General features: G+C 35.7%; 1 protein-coding gene across 4 annotated transcripts in view; it reads right to left on the reverse strand.

Moving 5' to 3' along the window:
- Nucleotides 9-18,858, reverse strand: part of MARCH6 (membrane associated ring-CH-type finger 6) — a 44,903-nt gene continuing 26,053 nt past the window's right edge. For all 4 annotated transcript variants that reach the window (XM_021386058.1, XM_021386056.1, XM_021386057.1 and 1 more), the window contains exons 13-26: nucleotides 17,969-18,037; nucleotides 17,780-17,854; nucleotides 16,911-17,045; nucleotides 15,794-15,913; nucleotides 15,372-15,472; nucleotides 14,541-14,678; nucleotides 12,835-13,036; nucleotides 11,557-11,626; nucleotides 10,233-10,414; nucleotides 9,037-9,171; nucleotides 7,780-7,869; nucleotides 6,347-6,479; nucleotides 5,225-5,360; nucleotides 9-2,561 (exon numbers count right to left, since the gene is read on the reverse strand). In XM_021386058.1, the coding sequence (XP_021241733.1) occupies nucleotides 2,471-2,561; nucleotides 5,225-5,360; nucleotides 6,347-6,479; nucleotides 7,780-7,869; nucleotides 9,037-9,171; nucleotides 10,233-10,414; nucleotides 11,557-11,626; nucleotides 12,835-13,036; nucleotides 14,541-14,678; nucleotides 15,372-15,472; nucleotides 15,794-15,913; nucleotides 16,911-17,045; nucleotides 17,780-17,854; nucleotides 17,969-18,037 (1,677 nt within the window). In that variant the 3' untranslated portion in view covers nucleotides 9-2,470. The remainder of the gene's footprint in view (nucleotides 2,562-5,224; nucleotides 5,361-6,346; nucleotides 6,480-7,779; nucleotides 7,870-9,036; nucleotides 9,172-10,232; nucleotides 10,415-11,556; nucleotides 11,627-12,834; nucleotides 13,037-14,540; nucleotides 14,679-15,371; nucleotides 15,473-15,793; nucleotides 15,914-16,910; nucleotides 17,046-17,779; nucleotides 17,855-17,968; nucleotides 18,038-18,858) is intronic.

Consider the following 18,858-nt stretch of genomic DNA (forward strand, 5'->3'; position numbering starts at 1 on the left):
GCAAGCTATTAAAATTTAAAACAATAATTACAAGAAATCATTTAATTTTTTTTTATACAACCTTCTTTCCTAGAACATGCTTAAAATAAGGAGATACGAGATGAGATTCTTTTGGACTCTTACAATACAGTTTCAGAAACTTCACTCCATCTGTGATCTGTAAAGTAGTGCAAAAGCAAGCTCGAGTTTCATTTGAAACCAGTTCTCATCAACAAAGAGCAAATACAGATAATGTAAGCTACATTAAAATAGCTACAGTTCACATTACATGACTGGATCAATGTGTTCTTTTTTAACATCATGACTTACAAAATTAACAGTAATAAGAAACAGCAAAATGGCTTTTTCTTAATAAATTTTAATGTTAAGACCAGTTTTGATAAAAACACAAAAGTTACACGAACTGCACTACTGCAAATTCTGCACGATGCACAGCAGTGCTGCCAATATTTGAGATTTTTGGAACTCTTTACAAAAGATTTGTCAAGGTCGGAATTCTGGCAAAAATAAGAATGTCAGTTACCAAGGAATTCCACCCTGTGAAAAAATACTTGTCCCACAAGGTACACCACTGTAAATATTCAAATGCAACATTTATGCACATCAAAAATATTCGGGGTGAATACTCAATTTAACCTTTAGTCAGCAAGAGTGAATTAGAAACATTTTGGCTATTTCTCCATAACTTCATTTAACTGGAAAAATCCTATTAAATCACTCCAAAAGCTAGTATTTATGGTTCAAAACTATCAGGAAAACAGTAACTCTGCAAAGTAGTAGTTTCTGACCTCCTGATAGTGACACTGGATTCTGATGCGTTTGGTTTGTGCTCAGAACATGACAGTCCAGACACCAAGAAATGCACTACCACCGTCACAGCCTGGACCAAATTAGCTCAAAACACATAGATCAGAGATGCAACATCAATAAAAGGAGATGACATGCTCTAAAAACCTGCCAGATTCTCAAGTATTAATTAGATACATATATGGTTAAGTGGGGAATACTGAAGGACAAAGTACCAAGTCACAAAATTAATTGTTTCATCGATTTTCTGATTACTGCAATGGATACATGTATTCCCTCATCTAATTTAGGAATAGCACTGCAGTTCTAGCACTGATTTGGTGGTACTTAAAGCTTTGTGATACTATGTATTTTCTTTAGAAGATATACATTAAAAAAATTACTGCAAAAGAACTTTATCTCCATATGCAAACAACACAAACTTGATTTAGTGGCTCTTGTTTGACCATCCTTGCAAAGAAACCTGCTAACTTTTCTTTGCCTGTTTAATAGCAGGTATAATAGCATATATATTTCCCTTCTCCACAGGCAATTGATGGTATGTGATGTATGACTTCCTCAGGATTACTCCCATGAAAAATTCACACTGTCCATTTCTGAAAGATTTTTTTTTTTTAAAATGTAATTGTATAAATAAAATTTATACTGTAATTTGCAACTTAGGTAACTCACAAGAAAGAAAAAGAGATTTCAAGCTCTTTAATTAAGGACCGGATCAGAATGTTGCTTACACTACGCTCTTTGTTTCTGTGCAAACACATTGATAAGGTTCAACCCTTCACTTGAGGTCTTGAAAAATACTTCTGCTGATAAGTGGTAAAGCTATCTTATTTTTCTTGGTACCTTTAAATGCATCACCTACCTTTAGTGAATTTTTACTTACTGCTTCAATACAGGAAATCCTGATTCCCAAAGCCCCAGAAATCCCCAAAGCAAACAGAAAAACCCAGCTGAGCCTCAACAAGTACATCTGAATTCTCAGAAAATGACATATTTTCTTGATTTAACAGTAACTGTACAATATTACAAACTCAGACACATGAAAAAACAATCAGGCAATAGAAAATGTACAACAGCTTTGGTGTTATACAAAATAATAAAAAAAGACTTGACAGCAAGATACACAGTTCATTATGTTCTCATCACAGCCACTTCATTGCTGCCTGTAAGACAGTTGTTTACTTCTGATATTGTCTGTGTGGCCCTTCCACTCATGAAAAATCATACTATATTACTACAATAAAAACTGTTATGAACACCGTAAAGTAAGCTCCAGATTTTATAAAAACATCTTGCCTCTTTGCACTATTGCTTTGTGGCACATTGTTTGTCAACAGAACAACAGTCCAAAATAAAGTGACAACTAGATTTAATAAATTAATATACTTTTTTTTTTTAAAGATGTACTATGCACATTCTTTTTAATCCAAGGTTTTAGGGTGTCAGGATACTTCTATTTACACATATACAGACCTCAGACAGCATTGATAACACCAGAAAACACAGAAAAGGAACAGCGCCTTAACTGCTATCTGGATGCTACAAACAAAGCCATAACACTGCTGAGAGTATTATTGGTAGAGATATCCAAAAACTGAAGAAAAGTCTATGAACAAGGAACATGTAAAGGCAAAAGGAAGGTCACGATGCTTAATATGACCATTTATTCTTGTGAAGACTGAGGTGGAGTTGTTGATGTGCCCTGTTTACCAGATTTTCGTTCATAATTCACAAGACGTTGCCCAACAAGGTACCTGGAATTATAAGAACGGTGAGAAATTAACGTAAGTTACTACTATTCTGTACCATAAATCCACTCTATCTCATTTGTTGCAGAATTAGCTTTCTTATTTCAATAAAAGTTATTCTACACATGACCGTCCCCAGGCCCAAGACTCTTCAGCACTCTCCACATTCATTTTTTTCCCCTCAACTTCCAGGTATTTCATGATGGAATACAGGTATTATGCGTTCATGTTTACAGATTTAACCTTGGTAGTCATACAATTCAAACATAAGTAGTCTGAGTCAAGATATGAAATATTAAGAATGTGTTTTCATTATTTATACGCCCTGCCCCATCCTGAATGGTATTTCTGTGAACATTTTTGCAGTGTTTCCTTGAACCATCAAAACATTCGCAACTGCAACAACTCTGATACAAAACCAAACTAGAGTGTTAATGAGGTTCTATGTCCAATAAAGAATTTGCCTCAATGCAGAATGTGCATCACTTAAGAGTGCTGAGAGGCTTAGCTCATATATCCAAAGTAAAACCTTGTTGATAAAGATACTGTAAAGGAAGAGCTTTTACTGCAGCTCAACCCTTCTTAAAGGTTGAGAAAATATCCTAATGTTACATCACTGTCAGGCCTAAGGGCTGTATGATTCCTTTATTTAAACTGCTTCCACATCTCACCATTCCACTAGCTTAGCAGTTTTTTTCTTACCTTTCACATAATTCCTTACCTCCTCTGTATCATTGCTTCACACACCTACTTTTTAACATCTAAGATCTTTTCCATGCTTCCTATTTGTCTGCTGGTTCTACGTGTAAACTCATATGAATTCTTCACCTGAAGCGTCTTATTTCCTTTTGAACTTTTTTTGTCACTGCTCCTTTTCTTGCTTTACCATAGCCAAACTGACACGTTTTGCACATTTCAGAATATCACAAAACTTACACATACTTTTGAAATGTGTTACATGAAACTAGTATATTTCTAGATGACAGTTCTCTACTGGTTACGGTAGTTACAATACTTTAATAAGTAAATATTGAAGTAATTTACATTTACAGATATTTTCATAGCTTTGCATGCTGCAAGAAAGCTATTTGCAATATTAATACAAGTTGAATTCTGCCTAAAAGATATTTGTATTTATCTCAGAACACGTGTAAAAATATAAACAAGCTGCATTTACTACAGTAGGGGAAATACTGAAGAACATGTTATGAAAACAGGTGGAGAACAAAAATTTTTAAAAGTAGTACCAAAATATAAAGGGAACTGCTCATGGTTTCACGTTTGTTACAACTCTAAATATTTCATTAATTTACACCCAACATTTTAAATGTATCAGAACATTCCTAACAATTAAGCTTCAAAGAAGTTCATTTTAGGTTTGAAGTCTGACTGCTTTTGCAGACAGTGGAAAGACAAACTATTCTATGCTAATTCAGCACATTAACGTACAACTCATTCATTCATTTTCTATACAAAAGATGTATGAAGGCTAGTTGTCGGGGCTCACAGCTAATTTTCCCAAGTACCCTCCACAGCAGTGGAACTGCACAGCGCATTACTTAGGAAGGGATATAAAAAGTCTTAAAAAAAAAAAAGGTCCTAGGTATATTCTGTAAGTAGGAAAACATGATGGAAATACTAGTTCCAGTACTTAACAGATAAAAGTGAGCTGGCAACACGTCTACTGAATAAATTGAGACATCTAATTTACTGTTGCTTTCAACATCAGAGAAACAGTAAGATAGTAAGCTGCATTAAGAAAGTAATGTAGACACACTCCATTCTGTAAGTTAAGAATTTAAGAAAGGAATTGTGCAGACTAGGAAAAATATTACAGAATCTAAATAATCAATATTTCAATCCGTTAGCTGCACCCAAATCTAAAGAACTAAATCATGCATACTCCAGCACGCTTTGGAACAGCTCGTTCACAACATCTGATGAATTACTGATTAATTTCAAGCAGAAAGGGCATGTTTTCAAAGGACTGAAGAAGAGCAAGTATTTTAAATTTGGTTAACCATTAAAGCTTACAAACTAAGTGGGCTAACCAGAAAAACACTGAGAAACCAAATACTTTTTTTTAACGTGTACCTGAGTAAAACAGATAATGTTATTAATACAGCTACTAATTCATCAGATCATCAGAAAATGGCTCAAAGTTAGATGGGGCAAATTAGTCATTCAACTGAACTTTTAACAGGTTAATTGATTTAACAAGCAGAAAGAGTAAGAAAAACAGTTACGCAGAAAAGGTTGCAGAAATGTTTTTGTAAGCAGTAGATTGATAAAATATTTTACTTCCAAATACGTAGTAAGTTATTATATTCATCTGTCTTTCAAGACTATGGAAGGGGAAACAAACAAGCAACCAGCGTTATTTGTGGTTACAGAAAAAGTTGGAGTTAGATACAGAGGGATGCCTTCTGTTTAAAAGGCGGCCTGTTCCTGTGCTTGTCCACATGAACCACAGGTAGAACATTTGCCAAGAACAGTTTAAGTCTGCCTCAGACTGTTCATTTGTCTAAAAAGCTTCCTAAAATCCATTTTAGCCCTAAGTCTATACAGCATCTAAATTCAATCTGAGGTTGTAATCATTCTTTGTCATTACTGGAAGTGGAAAAATTTGAGAACAAAGCACCACCACCAAAAGTATACTATACACTCACTTGTCATTCTTAATATGTTCATAAAGGCGCTTGAACTGGCGGACTTGGAAGGAGAGGATTCCCATCAAAACCACCACCATGAGCAGAAAAGGATAAATCCGACGCTGAACGAGGTTTTGCATTTCAGCGGTAACTCCTACAAAACAAGATGCAACCCTCACATCATCTAACATTGCTGAAGGTAACACACCCGTTTCTGCTTCTGTATGTGCTTTTGCTTTTTGTTATATTGTAACTTCAGTAGGATGGTAGTGAAATAACATTATCTCAAGATTATCTCAAGATAATTATTATCTCAAGATATCCAACACGACAGCTGTCTGTCCGGATCATCTCAAGCATCAGAGCTGAAAGCTTTCCATTAAACACAGCGAATGAGAGCTTATCAGCTCTTCTTGCTTATTGACTTGTGTAACTTGTACCACCAAAAAGTTGACACTGTAAAATTCTGCATTCAAACAAAAGGCTGAGGAATAAAATGAGGTTTCTTAATGTCAAAGCTAATCAGCGAAAAAGACAACTGTTGGCAAAAATGCACATCCACCCTGCTTCTACTTACATTTATTTCACTCAATTGCAATGAGATGAAGTCAGAAAAGTAAGTTCACAATTTACATTTGATATTAAATATAAAGGAAACACCCTAACGCTGAATGAAAAGCTCAGACTAAAACCAGTATTTTCATTTGTTTTAAGCTTCCTTGAGAATCTGACTGACAAGTCAGAAAGGGTATCCTTAGCTCAGTAGTACTTCTTGAAGAAAGTATAAAATTAAAAGCTGACTGCCCAAAAAACCTTATTAAACATCATCTCCCCGAACTAGCTAGCTAGTTACATTTCTGCCACTAGAAATTGTTCAATCCTGTACTTTTGATGTATACCGCACACCTTAGCTTATCAGAAAGCCAGTCAGAATAACACACTGCAGTTCGCAAAAATAAACCAACCAACCAACCCAAACCCAGACTTCACTGACAGAACAATACTTAAGAGTTTATATTTGCTGGCAGAAGTGGCTATATAAAAAAAACTAACCTAGAGCTTCATGTTTTATTTCCACAGAGAAGTTTACCTTCCTCTAAAGCATCAGATGACAGACAGGTATTCTGGTTGTATACATACCTAGTAAAGGTACAACACCAGAAGCTATGATGTACGGTACACACAGGGAAAGCAACAGAACAGAGATCACTGGTGCTGCCAGTTTACAGATTATGAAGTGTAAATCAATGTTACGAATCCCATTTGCATATACCTAAGAAGAACAAGTTAGAAGTAGAATAGGTCAATCAAAAGAGCTACGCTTTGTGCTTACAGTAGTAACTACAAGGTTTTACACAGCTCCCCTTATGAGAGGGAAATGGTGTCCCCAACTTGAAGAAATCATGATGGTCGTGGGTGTTAAACGAAAGACTCTCTGCTAATCTGCACCATAAGGACTCCAGGAAATCATTTCACTTCTTCCCTGGAGAACAACTTCTATCAGCTACTACATACAGCTGAATAAGGACCTCTGTCCCACAGCCTGGATACTATCATTTCTAAGGATGGTTCAGAAGAGCGTGTGTACAGAAGAGGCCCAGGAAGAGCATTTGGAACGGAAGGAGCTGTGGCATGCATCGAGGTATTCACAGAACGAAGACTACATTTCTCCTGGGTGACACCTAAGATAATCAGTAAATGTTAAAGAACTGGGAGTATGTGCTAGATTTAATGAGCCTTTTGTATTGAGGTCAGGACACAAACTAATAGCCATTACTACACACAGTGTGGGGCAGAAAAGTTACTTTCCAACAAAGGAAAGAGATACACTGTTGGGATGACAAGTATATAACTTAAAGATTATAGTCAAGGAAAAATTACTTGTGCAAAAAACTGTCACTCAGAACAGCTCACTCCAACTTAGTAATTGAAGGGGAAAGGAAACATTATTTGATATATCCGTTCATGTATGCATGAGGGAATCTCTACAGCTCTGGTGAAGGCAGATATATTACAGAATCATGACATAACAGAATTGCAGGGGGTGGAAAGGAATTTGAGAGATCATAGAGTCCAACTCCTGCTAAAGTAGGTAGCCTACAATAGGTCGCACAGGTAGATGCCCAGATGGATCTTGAGTATCTCCATAGGAGATTCCACGACCTCTCTGGACAACCTGCTCCAGTGCTCCCTCACTCTTACCATAAAGACATTTTTCCGCATATTTTCTGTTCTTGAGTGGTGGGATACTACATATGTCAACTATATGTACACAAATGAATTCATCTGAAGAAAGAATGATGTTTCTTGCTCTAACACATACTTGATAAGCTTGTGTATACCCATAAGCAGCATTTTCTTGATTTCAGATTTCTGAGGTTTATTTTTCTTTTACTGCTAAGTGCACCTTAATGGATTAGGCCATATAGTTTGAAAGGATTCTACAAGAGTACATGAGTTTTACTCAATTACTGAAATTACTACAACAGTAATTTAGTCTTCTGACTCCATTTCCACAAAACATTCATCAACATGTACTCTACAGACAATTCACATGGACAATTTTTTCTCACCTGTTCAATAACTGTTTTCAGCCACCACTGAGGACCCATCAGAGTTATGGCAGCAATTATTTTGGCATGCAGAACTCCAAGAGCCCAGTCCTAATTTTGTAAAAATGGACAGTTACCATTAACAACTTTTTAATAGGTTGTTGACTGAAAGGTTTTAGAGTAAGTTGTTAATATTACTTAGAAATGAAGAAAAAAACAATCCATAACCAAACTTCTCTATTTACAAGGGAAATCATTTCAAAGAGTTGGCTGCTTTTGCAAATTCCTAAGAGATAGGATACTCTCACACTTAAATAACATCTATAAAATACTCAGCTCCCTGGAACTGGGAAAACCAGCTACTGCTACTTCTGAGCCAAAGGAAACTACAAAATAGAAGCATTGCATTTAGAGCAACAGGCTAACATTCTAGAACAAACAACATTGTTAACATTTACCGAGAAATAAGTTGTTTTGATTTCTTTAAAAATGAAAATAAATTACATAAAACTGCCCACACAAGTCAGAAAACAAGTTGTTTTTCATCTCTTAAATTGTAATTTTTCATAACATTGGAGCTGATGTGAGAACACAACAGAATGCAATGCTTTTCACAAGAAAACACCATAGAATTCAGTGGAATGTTTATACCTTACCATATGCTGCAATCATTATGGCATGGAATTTAAAGGACACAACATAGCTACCGGTACCAAGTGCAAAGTTAAGTATATTCTTTCTGTATTATACATATTTGTAAGAGATTAGTGGATAAAAAAATTATATTAAAAAAATCTAGTATTACAAAAAAAGCCAGCGTTCAAGTTGCTTTGAAGCAATCTTGTGTTTGCTCAAGCACACATTCTTTGTCTAAGTCAATTAATTCCCTTTTGTGAAAAATGGAAATTATTTCCAATCGGCATAGCTCCTTGTTAATTTAAAACATGTCTCAAGTCTCTCTAGTCTCTTTTTTTGAGGAAGCTCTGCCAAATGAAAATAACACCTTTCAGTATATTTAATCCCAAACTTTTTAAAAAAAAAAGATGTGCATGAATTAGAAATGTAGAGAATCGATAGCTCTACAAATTCTTTCCAAAAAGGTATGTAAAATATGCACCTACCACTTCAATGACATAGTTTACTTAAAATAACAGCTCTACAGTATACTTGTAAAAATAAAAAGAATGAATTCAGGTAAGCCCTTAATACAAGAACTCAGGTAACCCTTAATCCTAAGTAAAGAAAGGGATCAGTAGAAGAAGAATGGGAGCAACTGACCTGCCAAGGATAGAACAGAGGTGTTTGATCCAAAGGAACTCTCAAAGGCGCAACAATGACCAGCTCAAACAGAAGACCAAGCAAAAGTGGAACTACACCAGCTAGCAGTATTGCCACTATCAGCGTCTTCATTATCTAAAAAAAGCCAAGACATCCAATTCATATGGTTGTTAGGAATCTTTTTTTTTTTAAACTTCAAAATGTACCTTAAACTACACAGATCAAGCTAAAAAAAAAAACACTAAAGATTTCTAATGCACATATACATACAAACCCCAAAAAATAATTACAACCACATCAATGGTTTTGTAATATAAATTTTTTGGATCAAGTCCTATCCTACAGGCTGTCCGGAAAAAGACAATGACTGCACTTACTGGTGTCCATATAATTTTTAACCCTAAACTCACATTTTACTCTTTTCAACAGGGAACATTATCCAGTGGCATTTTATTACACAAATTTTCTAACATGAGAGTGTGGATGAAGCAAAGGTGTGTCAATGAATTCCTCCATGTGGAAAAAATGGCACCCACTGACATTCACTGATGCTTGCTGAATGTTTATGGAGACCAAAGAGTGGATGTGAGCACAGTGAGGTGGGTGGGTGATGTGTTTCAGCAGTGGCAACAACTCATTTCCTCTGCTGGTGCAGATTTTTTTTTTTTTTGTGGGTGTCGCACGCAGGCTCTTGCTCATGGCTGGCAAAAATGCACAGCTAATGGTGGCGACTGCACTGAAAAATGATGTTTTGTAGCTGGGTATTTGCTCTATCAAACAGTGTTCCTGTGCTCTTTACATCTATTGTAGTTTCCATGGAAATATACAGGAGGTCTTACTTACAGAGTGACCTATGTATATCTGAGGACACATCACATATGGGATAATACAGTGCAACATCTATGTTTTGTTTTGTTCCTGTAATGTGAATATGTACAGTCTATATGTTTATGTGTTTCCCTATGTAACACATTCATGCAAACTCATCTCCACTGACTGTTTAATATTGTGCTAAACTGTTTTCCAAAATTAGAGTTAGCCTATGCAATGGGAATGTAAGTTTCACAAGCTTCAAAAGTCTGAAAAGGGAAAATGCGGTACAAGTTACAGCACAAACCTGGTAAGGAAAAAGCAATGAAAAAACAAGTTGTTAGCTAACTTTTCTTGATACTTCAATAAAAATATTTAAGACTCACCATGAGAGACCATTCTTTGACCTTCTGAAAAATCACTCTACGACCCTGTGGCATCCAGGCTACTAGCACAGTCACTGCTCGGATAGTTAACCAACAGACATAAAGACCACAAGCAGCTGTATACAGTTCATGAATTTTGGCAGTCCCCGTCCAAAATGACATTAGCCATCGGCCAGCAAATACTGAAAACACAAAAACTTTTAAATAGAGTACTTATATCATATACCTAAATATATATATATCATATACATATATATATATATATATTAAGGAAAAATGCGTATAGAAAATACTTACATTCATTGTTAACTATCAATGCTACAAAGTATCAAACAGCATTTTGGTATTATACCCATAAGGCATGAATATGCGAGCCCTACATAAGTAGCACAGCAGTTGATGTCAAATACATGTCTTCTTTATCTAAAATTTAATTGGACCAACAATGTAATCTGACCTACTGCATAACAAAACACTGCACGCAGCGCTGCTAAATCCTAAATAGCGATCTTCAGAACTTCAAAGGAATAATGTATTAGTACATAAGCTTGAACTAAAAATCTTATGAGTGACGTATGGGTTATTTCACTGTCAAGCTCTTCAATCAAAATGGCAACTCATCTGCTACATTTCATTTTTCAAATAGTTTCAATTCACTAGTATTACAGTGGAATTATTTTACACAATATTATTCAAACCACTTCAAAACTTAGAATTCACACCTCAATATACTATTGACGTTAGGATCACTAATAAAAGTAGGTAAAATGACACAGCACTACAGCAGCCAGATTTTGAAATTCAAACAAGTTTACATGTCCTAATTTGTTCTAAATTATTTAGAACAAGTACAAAATGTTTTCATTTGGTTAAAAGAACTTATTCATACATATTTGAAAGTGGGACATATATATCACTTTCAAGTGTCCTAGTGACTTGATATGATGAATATTTAAATAAGGAAGATAGCGTAGGAGTTCTGGTAACAGCCTATATATATTTTCCTTCTCTAAACAGCAAAGCAAATCAGTTCTGTTTTTGTCTCAATTCTACTACAGAGTGTCTCAAAACATAAATAATTCCCATACAACTAAACAAAGGAAACACTGATCACTTCTCAACTGAGCTTTCATTTAGATATAGCTATTACCTCTACCATACAAATTTTAGGCTATTATAACTTTATGATGTACCTTTCAAAATGAGACATGATTTCTCCATGTTTTCTTCTTTTAACTTTAAGCTGTGATTTGAAAACATCTGCCATTATTGAGCATTACTGTCTGGGTTGTTTTTAGGCAAAGTTTTACAATAACAGACTCACCTGGTAAGGTAAGGCAGATAAGACTGGCGATCAATAATGTTATACACATGAAAACAATCAAAAGAAATATCTGAAAGAGGAAAGCAAAGAGAAACTGTTTATAAGAGTTACTTAATAGAAGACAACAAACATATAAAAAGATGCATCATCCTAGAAAGGTAGGTAAGCCAAAACATTTGTTGTTTGCTGCTCAAATATCAACTGATGTTTCAGGGGTAAGAGACGTACCCACCATACATGTAGCACATGTAAAGTACTGTATACTTCTTTTAAGCATATACGTCAGCTGTCACAACAGTAAACAGTTGAGATTTGAATCAAGCAAAACCAAAGCTCTTGCCTATGTAACATTAAAAAAAAAAATCCCAATTTCTGCACTGACTAGTACAATGACTTTCAATTAACCTTGAAAGGTTTCCAGCTCTATATGCCAAATAAACAAGTCAGTGACTTAATAATATATGGAAAACCTCGATAAAAAGTTCTTATAGGTGCCCTCAGGTTTATGTTACCAGCAGCTCACACCATACCTGGGGGCTCCTTGATCAGGTTTACAGCTATTAAGCATCATGTGCTATGAAGTTCTGCTTCCCTACTCATCAAGATCACACAAGGAGCAAGCTTACTGTGGGAAAGCTAACACCTTAGCACAACAGGCAGAGAAAGTTAAATCTGTAATACATTTTTCTTGATGAGAATTTTGTAGACAGCGTATATCAGTCTCATCTCTAGGTTAGGATTTTCAGCACTGCCTAAAGGAAGGGAAGCCTTGTGATTTTGTAGTCTGTGTGAAGGGGGATGATTCAACAACACTCAAGTGCATGCCAAATGATAGCCACATACCCTCCCGCATGCAGAACACCTTTTAGGCTAAGGATCTCAAATAATACAAAGAAGAAAACAAAAGAAGATGACAACTGGACTGCAGCTGTCAGTCAGAAAAACTTCTCAGATTGAGGAACATGTGGTGTGACTTGCCTGGGACCAATGCTGTCTAAATAGTAACTACGGGAATGCTGGGGAGAAGTTAGTCTAGGTGGGAATAAATAACACAGGAAGAAGCTGACAAAATTAAATTATTAAATACTAACATACGTAAATAAAATAAAAGTTTACTTTTTAAAATACGTAAACTGTACAGAATATAAAACATGACTCACCACTTGACTTCTGATAATGTGTAGGCAGAATCCTCCTTGCAGAACAAAACACGAGCCCCCTCCCCAGTTATTTTTAAAATGCCTTTCCCTTTTCTCTTAGTGCATTAGATATACCTACCCTGAGTGGGAATTTTAAAGGCCTCCGATAAGGCTGGAAACCCACAGGTCCTCCTTGCTGAAGTATGGCTTGATGGGCTGCATGAAGACCTTCTCCCACAACTGGAATGGCATTGTTATTGCGAGCATGATGATTGTTAGGCTGCTGGTTTGCATTGTTCTCATTCTCTTCCTGGTCACCAAGTAGGTAAGAATGGAGGTCTCTGTAACAGTCAAATTTTCTTTTTTGGTCTGTTTCATATGAATGAGAATCTTACAGATACACAGATGTTAAAATACGTACTCAGAATAAGAACAAGTTGTGCAAAATTTACACAGGTATACCAGCAGAACTTTACTGCTATTAAGCTTTGCAGCAAACAATTGTCTTCAAAACTAAGCTGTCCAGGGACAGTATTGCTTTACTACATACAGGTTTACCGAGAGTCAGGTAGAATCTTCCAGGAAGATGCTAAGTTGCTCAAAGCCTGCTCACAACTTTCTAAGAACATTAATCCCAGAATCCCCCAATGTACTTGAAAAGCATTCCTTTCATATTCCTTGCATACCTCAATATCAAATAAATCTTGAACGTTAATTATTCTCAGTTGCAGTAGAGTTTTTAGTAGCAGAAAGGTGTGCATGTAGATAGCCTAATGCCAGACAATGAGAGCGTTTTCACAGTACTGCTTGCTATTTTAAGAAAAGTTGAGGAAAATACTTTAATCTTTGCTCAACTAAAACTGCTACAGACATACTTTACAACTGTTGTTAGCAATGGAAAGAGCAAAACAATTTCTGTCATCATCTCTGATCTTCTTCCATCATGTTTAAGTACTTCCAAAACATGCACAAATGCATTCCAAAAATAACTCTTCAAAATGCAAACTAAGAGAATGAGGCGGTAAGGTCCTCAAGAGAAGTAAAAAACATTTCAGATTGCAATGAAAGAAAAGGTCTCTCATTCATAGAGTCTCAGACAAAGTTTAGCCAGTAATAATTCTTCCTCCTGATAACACTCTATTTGTATGATTCAAGATGAGCATGACATAGTGGGATAATGCCAATCTACTCTGAAGATAGATTAAGAAACAGAAACAAAATCAACCTTATTTTATTTCTTGACTAACAAGGAAAGTAGCACACAAACTCAAAAATCATTTCAAATGTACGAACTCTGCCTGGCCATCAAAATTAAGCAGCTCCATTTTTTGTGATCATTTACTTTAGGTTGCCAAGATACAGTTGAAAGTATATTTTGAGACCTATCATCCACCTCTAAAATCTGTAATTTCTAAGTATCAGCATCTTCAGTTTGATATTCTAAATCATCTTTCCTTTACTTCAACCCATTCCCCACAGTATGAAAGAAGTGTATCATGCACACGGATTACATGAGTGACAGAAATACTCTACTGACACATCTCATTTTTACATTTAATAGAAAGTTAACAACTTGTTTAATCAGACTTTTTCAAAAAGTTTTACTAAGCAAACTCTGTAATAGCATACCAAAGGAAATACTTGTCAAAGACTAGTATGACTTCATAGAAGGAGACACTCCCATAAGAAATCACTACAGTAGTTTCTTTAAAAATAATATATCTATCTATTAAAAAAAACTGTTAAAGCTACTTGTTGGAATAACTCTCTTGGAAGCTTACTGCCTTCATTAAGAGGCTAAGCCAGACACAAGGCTTGTAGCTGATTTTGGCTTTCTGTACTTACAGCAAGTATCCAGCGGTAACAGTCCACGCTCGTACAAGACCTTTCAGCCACTGTCTTGTATGCCCTTGCTCTAGCAAAGCTGGAAGCACCACCTGAAGCAAAAGGAGCTCTAGGGAAAGTTCACTTACTGGAGCATCACTAGAAATGGGAAAAGCAGGAAGTGAAACATAAGGAGCATTCTGTTAGCAAACTCTTACACTGAATCATACTAACAATAAAAACTATACTGGATACCAACAGAAAAAATTATTGGGATTTTGCAGACATTTTTCCTTATATATTATTCTAAGCACTTGTTAAATGGGACTGTTTAGGCATTTAGGTGCACAAGAAATTTAAGAAACATTAAGAAATATGACATCCCAGCATCCAATTTGCTCCTCCATATGCTTTTATCACTGCTGTTTCAACTATTGTTTAGTAACAGAAAAATACCCTTGTTATTAGAAAAAAGCATCTACAGACCTTTTTATTTAATTGATAACCAGGAATAAATGTGAAAAACAAACACAGTAGCTCTCCTATCGTAAGGAGGAAGAGAAAGCTGGTTTGGAGGAATACAAAAGGTAAACTGATATCATTCTGAACTTCTGCGAAATGCCTTTTATTTTTCTTATCAGCTATTTATTTGACAAAGTGAATGGTGTATCAGCACGCCTCATCATTTTACTTTTCGAGAACAGGCAAAAAAAGTTTGGTTCAATTGGAACAAAGCAAACAAATAAACCCCAACAAAATAACATACCAAACAATGTCACATTAATGCTCAAAGAGCACTTTTTTCTAGTTACTGGGAGACTAAGAAAAATCTTATTGAAACAAAATGCTTACCTGTAGAGCATAACATTATATGGGAGAAAGTTAGGCAGGAGATATTTAATAATGCGTATAGGAAGCCAGAGCATGAGCAGTACAATTGATCCAAAGACAATCTGCAGAAAGGAAGTTAACTGTGTTAGTCTGAATAGCAAAATCAACTAACCCTACTATCCCATCCACCTCTCTGACATGTTTTTTGTGTATGATGGGTTAGCCCTGGCCAACTGACACTCACTCATTCACCCGACCACTTATCCATTCCCTTCACCAATTGAGTTTTCATTATCTCAAAGAAGCAGATACTGTTGGCAACCAGTTCTAGCGTCTGATCACCTTCATGGTGAAAATGGTCTTCCTTAAATATGCAATACTATATATAGGAATTAAAATAAGTTTTCTTTCCAAGCAAAGGAATACATGAGAAAAGTCCTTACCACTGACAATATAAACCTCCTGAGATGTCTATAAATGGGCAAGTGAATCATTTCCTGCACAGGATTAAAGTCTGGATCATTCAAATTCCTGAGAAACCACAGGACACCAGGTCTCAATACCTGAAGTGGAAAATAGGAAACAATCACAAAGTTCTGAATTCCCGATTTTACATTTTGCATAACATAGCTGCAGTAAAAAAAAAAAAAAAGTTAAAACATGACAGCAGCATGAAATGTAACAAAATGGTACAGGGAAAGAATAAGAAAATATTTTCACTGAGGATTAAAGAAGCAATAAACAATTACAAGCTCAGCTGTCAAGTATTAATTTGAAGGTAGCACCCACAAAATAAGGACTCTTAGTAAATGGAAACATTACAGTATGAGGGCTGCTCCAAAAGTAATGCCTCCTATTTTATTATATTGGCTCAAAACATCAGAGGTGGATGTTGGTGCTATGGCAGTAGAGGTTGAACCTTTCTGCAAATATTCCATTACATTTTGTTGCTGTGGGACAGTTGGCAGCAGAGGGGTAGTCTGACAAATGGCGTTTGACATGGCAGTGCAGATGAAGCAAACGTGTCACCGAATTCCACTACATGGAAAAAATGGTACCCATTAACACTCACTGACGCTTGGTGAACATTTATGGAGATCAAACAGGGGATGTGAGCACAGTGAGGAGGTGGGTGGTATGTTTCAGCAGTGGCAACAGCAGGTCATCTCTGCTGGTGCAGATTTTTATGAGTGTGACATGCAGGCTTTTGTTCATGGCTGGCAAAAATGCACAGCTAATAGTGGTGACTGCGTTGAAAAATGGTGTTTTGTAGCTGCGAATCTGCTCTATCAAACAGTGTTCTCATGCTCTTTGCATCTACTGTAGTTGCCATGGAAATAAATAGGAGGTCTTACTTTCAGAGCAACTTTTACTAAATACTACCCTACATCACTGTTTTCCACTGAAGTATGTACCAGTGTAGCCCTTTCCAAATACCACTGAAATCCACTCTACACACAAAACACAGTAGCAACAACACCCAGTTGCCAAAGATCTAACAGATCAACACACAAGCTTCTTCAACTATATGGCATACCAATCTTGTCCTTACCAACTTACCTCTCTCAGTAAGAGAATGAAGGATGCAAAATAAAAGACGTAAACCATCCCAACTAACCAGTGCAGGAACATTGTGGTACCTGGGGCAGACTGAAAGCTTAATTCTCTATCTTTTAAAGTGGCATCAAACATTTCCTAAAAGTAATTAAAAAAAAAAAGAAATTTGGCAAACTTTTACAGTTACTCATTTTGTTTATCCTGGTGCATATACACTACTTAATAATTAAATTTTTGCCCCACGTCAACCCATAATTACAGCATTTAAATGAAAAAAAAACACTAAAATTTGGATTAAGAATAGCAACTAGGGATACATTTCTGATCAACAGAGAGAAGAGCTGCACCTTTTACATACACTGAAGTTATAAATCGGTTCAGAGTGGCACTGTGATGGAAGCAAACACTTGTTATGTTAAATTAATCTCTAACGCTATAGGAAATTAATTTTCTCCACTTAAAATTAATCTCTTTTTCCCAGAAAAAAAAACTTCTGAAATTTAACAAAATTATCCTTCTTAATTCTGAGCAGATACAGCAAATACATGTTCAAAACAGAGAGATCAAAGAGCTATTAAAATACGAAGTTTTTAGCATTTCATGTAAGATGGCTACCATAAAGAAATTTATTCAGTAAACCAGTTTGCCTATACACTTGTTATAACAGGGGTCTTGTACTAAATTATATAAAGGAAAATAAAATAAGCATTAAGTGGTACCTAAAAAAGCTCCAATCCCTTCACTTCAGCAACACTATGTTTATAAAAACAGGAATGTGCTATCCCACTCCTATCACAATTCTCATCAGAAATTTTTGGTTTAACTATAAACACTGTTGAAAAAAGTTTTTATCCCATATTTTTTATACTTACCAAAGAGCATATATCCAACCACCAGCCACAGATGAGAGGAAACACACCAATTTCTACCACAACTAATAAGGAAACCTTCAGGAGAAAAAAAAAAAAGAATACCTCAGCGGATAAACAGAAATGGCTAAGAAAAGTATCACGCACATTTAAATTGAGAGAGTCATTTTGCTATACAGAAGATGGGATTACCTTGACAACGATATAGCAAACTCCTAACAAACGACGTGACCGCTGGAACTTAACAAGCGCTGCCAAACCCTGAATAGTTCTGTCAAGAAAATAATACTGAAAAATACTTTTTGTAATCATCCCAGCATTTCATAGTTTAATACAAAACATTATGTTACGTGGCTAACCTACAGGAAGTTTTTATAAAAGACAAAAATTAAAAAACAAGTACTTATCAGACTCTGTATTTCAAAATCAATTGTGAATCTGGGAGACAAATGTGCCAGGTAACCTCCAAAAATATAAATCTAAAACAATAAAAACCCTTCCTGAATCATTCAGCCAAAATTTATCTCCGGAGAGACTACTGCCTTTGAAAAACATATGCCATGAATAGTACTGTGAAGCAAATTTCAAAATTTTCTTTTAAGAGGCAAAACAGAGATGCGTCATCAACTGTTTTACCGCATTTGCATTACACACTGGCATAATATGGCCTGAAGCTGACATGAGCTTTGTGTACGTACATTTGAAGAGGAAACTGCTCACAAATATTTATTCTTTAAACTGAAGCTGAGGCAGCTCCTTTAAAAACAAGCAGCTAGGGTGCAAACTATTTGCCTGTGATCTTCTACCTCTCAGAAATCCGCTGCTACTTAATTTTCTCTGCAATAATGGTTATCATCTGAAAGTAATGACTGCTGCAAAGTCTCTGTGTTTCAGAAAGATAAACAAGAAATTCAGTCTGCACACTACAGATCTGGCAGGAGCAAAGAGATTTGAATAAACTTCTTATTGTGTCCTAGGTCTTTTCACAATCCCATTTCTCAAAAGCCTGCAACTACATAGCCCACAGCAACATCTAAGAAGTGAGGAGGAAAGAAAAGTAAAAATCAAGAGGATATTCACTA

The sequence above is a fragment of the Numida meleagris genome, chromosome 2 (genome assembly GCF_002078875.1).
Source record: "Numida meleagris isolate 19003 breed g44 Domestic line chromosome 2, NumMel1.0, whole genome shotgun sequence".
Classification (NCBI taxonomy): domain Eukaryota; kingdom Metazoa; phylum Chordata; class Aves; order Galliformes; family Numididae; genus Numida; species Numida meleagris.